The following is a 10,621-nucleotide window of genomic DNA, read 5'->3' on the forward strand; positions in this document are numbered from 1 at the left end:
CATTTTCAAGTTCGAAATGTAGATTTAAATACATGCTTTCATACAATTTTGACAAGGCTGATTTGAAATTTGAAGAAAGTTATTTCTTCCAAAAACTGCAAATAGTATTATCTTATTACCCTGTTCTGGCCAACACTCGTAGAGACCATCTCTATAAAAGCTAGACGATCATCCAGACTAATATGTGCTCTACGGAAGAGGATTCCGAAGGATCTACTTCTAAGACTATACACTATAATCACAAGACCGAGTCTCGAGTATGCCGACATTAATATTGCCTGTGTAATAATGGCAAACATCGATATACGCCTGGGGTCAGTTTTGACCCCATACGGTGGTTTGAGGGTTAAACATTTAAGTTTTAAGGTTTTCTTAGCAAATAACAGTTGTTAATCACATTTTATGAAATTCAACGTAAATTTCATGACTCAATATTCATAATTGATGCTAATTTGAAGACGCCATCAGCCAAAATCCAAGATGGCGGCCGAGATTACCTAGATGACGTCATAATGTCGTCATATAAAATGATAATAGCACAAAAGTTGTTGCAATAATTTTGGCTTACAAGTACATCATTCTCTGAAAATTTCGTGATCCTACGATAAGTAGTTTAGGTGTGGGTCGCAAAAGTTTGTTTAAAAAATGCTGGAGTCAGTTTTGACTCCACTGGACCATGCATAAACTCTCTAGGATAACATAATCAACAATGAGCCAATCTCGGTAAAAACGTATAAGAAGTTATAGGACATATATACAAACAAACTCGTGGAAGGAAATTTGTTTTCGACCAGATATGTCATAATGGCACACATCGATATACGTCTGGGGTCAGTTTTGACCCCATACGGTGGTTTGAGGGTTAATATGTAACATTTCCTGTCTACCTATGGGATATGGCTATCCCTATCAGTTGACCTCAGCAGACCCAACCATCCCCCTGATCACAGCTTCCTGGGACTTGACCCAAATTACATTTCACATTCATGGAGGCTGTGTAAACATGCCTAGCATGCCTGTGTAAACATGCCTGTGCAATTCCTAGAATTTTTGCAGACTGAACATAATATATACCATTTGGCTTGCCCATGAGGCGTTGTCAAAATTGGTTATTCCTGAATTCTGTGTGAAAAACTATGTATGAATAACACGCCATTGTATCAAAGTTCATGTGCTGTATTTGTACAAATTTGTGGCAGATGCGAACGTAGATTATACCCTTCGGCATCTCTTTGAAAATCTTTCTTTTCAGATTTTTTTTTTTGGATAACTGTTTCCGATGTACCGATTTGTTACTAATCCGTTGTCGGATTTGCCTGCATTCGCCTGTATTCGCCCAAAATACAAAGAAATACCTGTACGTATTTACCAGGATTCCAGGTCATTTCGTGCAGTTCTCATAAATATTAATAAGCATGGCGCCCCTGCTCAGGCTGAATAGAAAGGGTTGATATCTTAAGGCATTGCCACGTGAATCAACCCTGTGTAGACACATACCGTCGTAAAGCGGTAAATATGCCAGTTTAATGTTTTATTGTTGAATAGCTTCATAGTAATCCCATGCTCACAATTAGTTTAGTGGAAATAGTGCATAAAAGTAACCTGCATCTTTGTATAGGGGAAAATATTGGTAAAATTAATTATGTCTTGCTGGCATTTATGTGTTATCTATATTTTTACCACTCAGCTCTTTATTCCATGGGGAAATTCAAGCTACTGTTGGCTATCATCGTTTGTCTGGCCTGCCTCGCTCCATTAGTTTATCAGGTAGATTTCTCTTATATGCTTTGTAGGTTAACTCGTTAATTCGTCGTTTTAAGAACAGTGTATCTAAGGACATTAAGTCGCCGGAAAGTGGTTTTAAACTTAATTTTAAAAAAAGGAAACAATAGAATAAGATGTGCTAGTTATTTCTTAGTTTTCCAGATGTTAAATAGAGAAAGGACGTGCACAATGTCATGCAACAGATTTCACTTCATTTTCCAGATTCAGTTTAAGAGTGTCATAAATGAAAGAAACTACCGAACACCGTTGTCAGTCCAGTCAAAAGATAACCGAGAAGACAGACTTACTTCTCAGTGGCGTTACAAAAATGGTTCAGTCAACTTTAGTATGGTCACTCAAAACTTCATTGTCAGTATTGTCAACCCTCAAGCGGTGTACCAAGTTGGGCAACTACTTTTGATCAAAATTGTTGCAAAGGATTCAAAGGGTCGTGTGAAATCATATGGAGGAGATTTTCTTCGAACCAAGCTTTACAGCAACGTCCCGGTTCAGGCTAGTACCGCTGGAAGAGTCACAGACTTTAAAAATGGAACTTATATCGCCAGATTTTTTCTGAGTTGGCCAGGAATACTCTTCGTTTCAGTGCAACTCATACATTCAAGCGAGGCTGTGCAGGTTTTGAAAAGAATCCGTGACACAGCACCGGTAAGGCGAATCATGGTGTGCGGCTTTCTGGATGAAAAAAGAAACGTATCTGAGTGGACGCCTTGTACAAATAATGTTGGTAAACACGTTAATCTCCGGGACGTTTGTGAATATTCCAAACCAGCTTTTAATGTATCATTCCATTGCCAACGACCGACACGTCCAATTCGCTGTGGATCCATCACGGTGTGTCATCGTGACCGTACGGGTACTTCAACCTTGCAAGATGAGATTGTCACTGCAGATGAAAAAAAGCTGTTCCCGAGGTAACTATTATTACTAAGAGCATTGGTCGCATTTAAGCAAAAGCAAATTATGGTTTACTCCAGTTCACCTTAACCGTCAAACCATATTTTTTTACTTATCTTACCGTGTGGGGTCTAAACTAACCCCATAACGTGTTGTACAAATACAGATTTTTCTGTGACTTTTTTGTGATTTGTATATAAGTATAGTTTTACGGCCAATGAGGCTATGGGACCGATGAGGTGAGGTGATAGTTTTATTAATCTATGTGGGACAGTTTGACTTAATAAGGTGTAAATAATTCCAGGTCATTATCATAATTAATGCAAAAGATGATAAGGACCACATTTTGCACTAACTCCGTTCAGACGAAATATGAGTTTTTCTAATGCTCGTACTAACTTAAATGTCTCATAGCTGCTAAAAGTCTTACGCTAGGGACGCGAGAATATTTTCAGAAAATGCTGAAACATATCCTGGGACGGGGGCTTCGTAATTTCAAAACGGCTTGGGTTACAATCACCGAATTAAGAGGGGATGATGTAAGAGTAAGGTTTTATACTTTTCTGTAAGTTTGGTATCGTTATGATGTAACATGACGTAATTATGACGTGATAATGTCATTTTAGGCTAAAATCGTCTACATATGAAATTTCCGCTAAACGTAAAGGTATTAAAGGTAACGGTGACTTTAAAGGTTATCTTATTGATGTCTAAGTCTTCCAAGTCTTTTATTGCTCATGACGACGACGACGCCAATATGGCGTCAGAAAATGACGTCATTTATCCTCCATCTTGGATCGACAAGCTTGAATTTTCTAAAATACAATTTTTTATTCCACATGTAACCCCAAAACCCAATGGAAGTGGACTAAAAAGGTTCAAATGGTTGTGTTTCGTAAGAAAATGAAAGATTTTGGCGAAATTTGAGTAAAAATAACATGTTTTTATCGTTGAAAATGGCATTGTCCGCCATACTGGGTTTTGAGCCATGAGTAATCAAATTAGCACAAATTATGAATAATAAATGCTAATTGTAACGTAGAATTACACAGGATCTTAATGATATAGATAAATAAGTTTGGTTTAGCAATAAAAGTAAGAAATAATTCAAACTAAAATGAATAAATTTTGTAAAATATGCCTATCAGAATCCCGTTAAAAATTAAAAACTAAATTTTTTTCTCAGAATTGTTGCTTACAATATTTTAGGAAAAGTCATCAAGTTTCGTAGTCCTAGCACACGTCTTTCGGTAGTTATATGACGTCAAAGTTTGCGCAGGCACTTTTAGCCCCCCCCCCCCACCGTCTGGATAGGGTTTTCTTGGCAAACAACACTTGACATCTAATGACATTTAACCCTCAAACCACCGTATGAGGTCAAAACTTACCCCAGACGTATATTAATATGTGCCATTAAGACATTTCCAGTTGAAAACAAATTTTCTCCCATGAGTTTGTTCGTATATATGTCTTATAACTTATCATACGTTTTTACAGAGATTGGCTCATTGTTGATTAAGTTATTAAAGAAAGTTTATGTATATCAAAACTGACACCAGCAGTTTTTTAAACAAACTTTTGACACCCACACCTAAACTACTTATTGTATGATCACGAATTTTTTAGAGAAGGATGTACATGTGCAAAATTGCGAGATTATCGTAACAACTTTTGTGTCATTATTATGTAATATGACGACGCTATGACGTCATTTGGCTTAAATTGGCCGCCATCTTGGATTCTGACTGATGACGTCATCAAAATAGCATAGATTATGAATACCAAATCATGAAATTTACATTGAATATTATAATATGTCATGAACTAGTGTGTTTAGCCAAGAAAACCTTAAAACTTGAATGTTTAAGCCAAAATTAGAACATTGCGTAATAAATATGCCTGTCGGAACTGCGTTGCCATGGCAACGTAGAAAATGATGAACTTTTTTATTCACTTCAATAGCTCGCTATTAACATTTTCTCACAAAGTACCAAGTTTGGTGGCCCTAGTATAAGTTATTCAGGGGCCAAGTGACTTTGAAGTTGGTGCAGGCATAAAAAAACCTTACCCGGTCTGAGTAGCATTAGTGCAAATGCGGTCCCATGATCTTTTGCATATATTATGATAATGAGCTAAAATTATTCTCACGTAATCATTTCAAACTGTGACAAATAGATTGATAAAGCTTTACATATATACTATCGCAAAAAGAGTCACAAGATCTGATTTTTGTGCAAAACGTTATGGGGTCAGTTTTGACCCCATACGGTAATCTACGTCACAAAAAGGTACGGTAGTTTGAGGGTTAAGGTGCGATTTCATAATTTAACATTGATAGTTTATTTCAGTTTGATGACGCCATCGATCAAATTTCAAGATGGCTACCCATATTAGCTAGATGACGTCTTAACCCTATTCAGACTGGACTTTTTAGGCCTTTCCTGGACTGGGGTAATCTCCAAGCAGATCCTACAACGGCATAATATAGTACCAAACTGGCCAAGGAGTGTAGTCAGCCAAGAGGTGTGCATTTCACGGTAGCAAAACACACTCCTAAGCCGGCTTTACTCCTCTGGCAGCTTTTGATACTGTCTATGCTACCGTAGGATCTTCTTCGAGATTAGGACGGGGGGCGGTGGTCATTCGACCCCCATTCATATTTTCAAAACGGCATACTGTACGATCACCGAATTTGCAGGGGGGGTGTTCATCGAGTTTTATAATTCCTAAAATTTTCATATCATTATGACGTCAAGTGACGTTATTAAGACGTCATTAATTGATATTTTTGCTAAAACGGGGAGTTCCCATAATACCTTAATATCTCACTCAAAAAGTTATTAATAAAGGTTTTTTTTTCAATATTTCAGTATCATAAGACTTCTGTTGTCAAAGGCCGACGCAACGACGTCAAAATGACGTCATGGAATGACGTCATCTGTAGTTTAGCTTTCCGCTATCTTTATTTACCAACCTTAATTTTTCAAGATACATTTTTGTATATAGTGCTAAAACCCCATTAAAATGGATTTAAAACGTTCACATGAATGTTTTCTGTAAGAAAATACCAAGTAGTGATAAAATCTGAGTGAATCTTTTTAGTTGTGTTAGATATTAAATATATATGAAAAGAAGTTTATTTCAGGAAAAAATCTTAAAATCCCATTGTTCAAACCAATATTAGTGATTTTGTAAAATTTGCCTTTCAGAAACCCGTTGCCATAGCAACGCGAAAAATCATAAACTTACCCATTTTTTTAAAACTTGTGGCCAACAATATTTTAGGAAATCTCACTAAGTTTGGTTATTCTAGCGCAAGCCGTTTGGGAGCTATATGAGTTTAAATTTGGCGCAGACACTTTTAGCCCCCACGTCTGGATATGGTTAATGTCGAATCAAATGATAATGACACATTTTTTTTTTATATGTATGCTATTGTATGAAAATTCGGTGATCAAAGAATGAGTAGTTTAATTTGCTGGGGTCAGTTTTGAAAACACTGGATCATGCATAAACTTACTAGAATATTTTAATATACCCAATCTCGGTAAAATGTATTAGAAGTTAGAAGAGATGTATAAGAACAAACCCATGGAAGAAATTTTGCTTTATACCAGAAATGTCCCAATGGGGTTACTATTGGCCTTTCGGTATGTTGAGGGTTTAATCGGTCTGGAAACGTATGTTTATAGTTTTTTTTTTATAAACGAATATGTAATTTTGGGATGTAAACTGCACAAAGGGTATTTTCAAATTGCTAATTTTCAATAAATTCGAAACCACCCTAGATGTCGTTTTAAGGAGTCCCATACTCAACAAAAGAGTATTACTTTGTAAAAGATACCAACTTGGAAGTAAAACATCCATGATACTTTACATTACACTATAAAGGACCCACTAGTCCCAGGTACATAAAACAGCATGCAGCGTTTTCCTAAAAATCTCACGTACTTTTTTTTATCAAATTTAGTTTAGCTTATGACTGGATATGTTTTGTCTGATGTTTGGTTATAGATACAATTTGAGTAGCGATGTTTTTTGGTTTGATACATTGGTGTGCACATCGCCCAAATTTATGCCTAATATATTACGATGAAAGAAGTGTCTATAAAAAAATCTACAGGATTTACTTTTATTAAAGCACCCCGCATAGTTCACGATGAAATTGAAACGTGAAAACTGATTGTGAATTTATTGATACATAAGTCTATTTCAAAAACACTCCCTTCTAGGCTTTATCAACCCTTTCAGAAAAAGAATTTACGTTTAAGTGCAGATAATGGTTAAAAAAATGGTTAAACTTCCATGGCCTAATTACCACAGACAGGCATAAGGCAAACGTGACCGTAAACCATATGAGTGGTCCTCTACCTGGACCAAACAGGATAAGGGACTTGTTAAGGGGGTAATTGGCAATTGGCTAATTTAAGTGTATTTCGATTTTTTTACAGTTGAAACAATTAGATTTAGACATGAAATTTATTTTTAATCATGATTGATAATTTTTTTTAAATGTTTCCAATACATGTTATACCTAACATTCATAATTATCAGTAAGTAAATAAAGAGAAGTCAAACATATTTTTAAAAAAAACACGATCGACAAAGACGTGCGATATCTTAAAATAAACTACATCTTAGAAAGGAATGAAAATAAAATTAGCTGGTTATTTCCAGGCGGTGATTAAAACTACATTATTTTTAGTTGTCTATGTTTTTTTCTTTGGGAGAAGAATTACTGTTTCTGAGATTTATGCCTTTATAGATTTTTTTTTTTATTTGCTGAGCTCCGACAGAGAAAAATCAACCCTGACGCCAGCCCTTTATATAATTTCCAGTAAGAAAGGGGGCGTTCGTGTTGATTTAAGGGTTGTAGAATATGGGTGTAGTAGTAGCAAGGGCATGTTTCCACTATACTTATGAATACAAACTGTAGTTGTTAACAACTGCCAAACTTGTGTGAGGCAGTTAAAGTAAGCTATAGAAATCATAATTATAGTATTGTGGTCTTTATTAGCTTTTTCCGTCTTATCAGCAGAGTGATGCATATTTTATCAACTTGAGGTTAAAACTACAATATTCATATTTTAACTATTGTATGACTCTAACATCAACGTCTTGTACTTTGCATCGTAGGGATCTGAGCTTGAAGGAAACTTCGTCTAGCAGCATCGAAATTCAAGCTAAAGGCATCCGTAGGTGTCTAATTTCATAATTATTTTGATCAAGTTTTAGTACACAATTTCGCTTTGATTTCATCAATATTTTCCCCAAAAAAGGTCCTTAGTTGTACACCAAAACCTGAAAAATACAAGTCCTAAGCCCTACGTAGTGAGAATTAGTGATTAATGTACATATATGGAAAGTTTTTAGTTTATTTTCATGTTCGTTTGGGTTATGTAGTAACACATGTATTTCTAATATTGTAGATAGCAGAATTGATAGAAGATAACAGATCCTAGCTGGTAGGTCATTATGTATGACGCCTTTTTTAACTTGAGTAAACAAAAGAACGCTTAGCACTATAACAGACATCGATGTTAGCTACTCTAGTTAAAGTATTTGTTACAAGGCATGAAAAAATGATGAAAGTTTAAGAGAAACAACCCCTTTCCACACGGTTCCAGTTAATAGAGTCCTGTAAATAATGTTATAAAGATGGTAATTTGTGTCATAATGAAGTCGAATTTGATTGAAGAGATTCAAATTACATTTTACATTATGTCTGAAATTGCGTGGCCATACCAAAATTAGTTTAGGAAGTAACCAGATTACCTACCCCCGTCCGATGATACAGTTTAGTGTATAGAGTAGGGAAACCCCCTTTCATAAGGTAAAGAGGGTTGTAGACACCAAGATCAATTGTGGTCTAAATCCAAAGATGCACAGCCGTTTCCTTCTTCAAGGCAATGAAATATAATACTACATATTACGGTGCCAATTTTAAATGTTAACGGTTTTTCAAAAGGAGGCTGGTACTTCCTGTTATGTAGAATTGGTATACCATCTTTGATGGCAATTTTTTATCAACATGTTTACATTGTGTGGTGTTTTATCCCAGTTAAACTAAGACCTTGAAAATCTAGAGATACAAAATAAACGTACACGGCGTACAAACAGTCTGTTATCCTTTCACAGATTGATGATATAACTCAGTAAATCGTCTCTATGAATTTTTGGGTTTTCCAGGTGTGACCAAGAAAGTAACAGGAAGCACGCTACCAGTCTGCGCTCCTCGCCTGGCTGAGGCAGCGTCTGAAGGCTACTGGTTCAACGGAACCTGGAATTGTCTGAGATGCCAAACAAGACGGTTTCCATCAGCTCGGTCAATGTTAGACTGTCTTCAACACAAATCATTGTATTTTTTCGGGGATTCCACGACCAGGCAGTGGTGGGCCTATTTAACGGAATTTATTGGCCTAGGTCGCAGTGGAGATGTTCCCCAAATTATTAACATAGCTTCATCCTCAAGCAGAGAATATAATGTCAGCTTGAAATATAGGTTTCACTACTTTCCAAAAAATGTAAACGTAAAAAATATAGATGTTAATACTCTCGGTTATGTAGCAGAAGGCATTGATGAAATTGTAGGTGGTCCAAATGTTGTGATAATTGTAGGGTTATGGGCACACTTTATGGCTGAACCTATGGAAACCTTCCGTTCACGAGTTTGGGGTATTCGTCACGCCATAGAAAGACTGCATAGCCGCTATCCAGACACATTGGTCATTTGGCGAACTAGTAACACCAATCACCACGATCGGCTCAGTCATTTTGTAGAAAACAGCGATTGGTATGGCTACCAACTTTTTTTGGAAGTGAAAAAAATCCTGGAAGACGTAAACGTTGCGATCCTAGATGTATGGGAAATGTCGGAGTCTATGTGGCATGACGCTATAATGCACCCACCTAAGGAGGTTATCAAGGAACATGTGAATATGCTACTGTCTTACATATGCCCTGCTTAAACAGAAATACCAAAGTCTTTTAAAACTTTTATCAGATAGACAAAATATACTCTAAAATATTAATTTTACCCATCATTGCATGGGCCCATTTTGCTTTGTATCTTTGATGTTGGCTTGAAGTTATCGCCTGCAGGTTGCTGTAATAACGATATTCCTGAAAGATCTCATGGAAATCAGATAATTAACAAAAGCTACTTATATTTCATCATTTTGAAAATTTCAACAATGCAATACAGAGGGTATTCAGAAGTTCTGATGTTCGGAGCCATGGAACAAACATACAGTATGTAGTTGAATATATGGAATAAAGTAGCACATGAACCTTCAAGCAGCCGACCTTTTGTTGCGACTAAAATCACCAAGTTGGGTCAGAACGGACCCCCAATTTTTTTATTAATAAAATCAATTTGGGTTGCCATGGCATATTTTGGCCAAATTCCTATTTAAACAAGGTTATCTTGGTAAACTACACTTGATTTTTAACAACAAATAAATTCTATGAAATTCAATGTAATTTCATAATTCAAAATTTTTAATTTATGTCTTGACGGTAGAAAAAAAATCTGTTTTAAAGATACTAATACTGATAAATATTAACAAATACCCATACCTTAGAAAAAAGTACACAGTCGACGTTATAAAGTTACTACTATTACTTTGAACTGCGCATATTCCAATATTGTATGTATGTATGTATGTATGCTTAAAGAAGACCAGAATTACTCGAAAACGTCTAGATGCATTGGGTAGATCTTACAAAGAACTGAAAACGATTAGATTTTGTGCCCCCTAGCGGCGCCTTCAACGGAACACCCCGGGTTCGATATTTCGAGTTTTGAACATGCTGACAGCTTATGATGCCGAGAGTAAAAGGTGTAGGTTTGGGCCCCCTGGTGGTTCCATTATTGGACCATTACAACATCTGACATGTGTAACCGATATAGAAAGGAATAATATTGATAGATATATACTAT

General features: G+C 36.0%; 1 protein-coding gene across 1 annotated transcript; it reads left to right on the plus strand.

The window, feature by feature from the left end:
• Positions 1-1,453: 1,453 nt before the first annotated feature.
• LOC118424609 (NXPE family member 3-like) lies at positions 1,454-10,615 on the plus strand. Its single transcript, XM_035833250.1, has 5 exons — positions 1,454-1,509; positions 1,688-1,767; positions 1,987-2,696; positions 7,816-7,874; positions 8,869-10,615. The coding sequence occupies exons 2-5, from the start codon at positions 1,699-1,701 to the stop codon at positions 9,645-9,647; spliced, it is 1,617 nt and encodes a 538-aa protein (XP_035689143.1). The 5' UTR covers positions 1,454-1,509; positions 1,688-1,698; the 3' UTR covers positions 9,648-10,615.
• The last annotated feature ends 6 nt before the right edge of the window (positions 10,616-10,621 follow it).

Source organism: Branchiostoma floridae, chromosome 1 (assembly GCF_000003815.2).
Source record: "Branchiostoma floridae strain S238N-H82 chromosome 1, Bfl_VNyyK, whole genome shotgun sequence".
Taxonomy (NCBI): Eukaryota; Metazoa; Chordata; class Leptocardii; order Amphioxiformes; family Branchiostomatidae; genus Branchiostoma; species Branchiostoma floridae.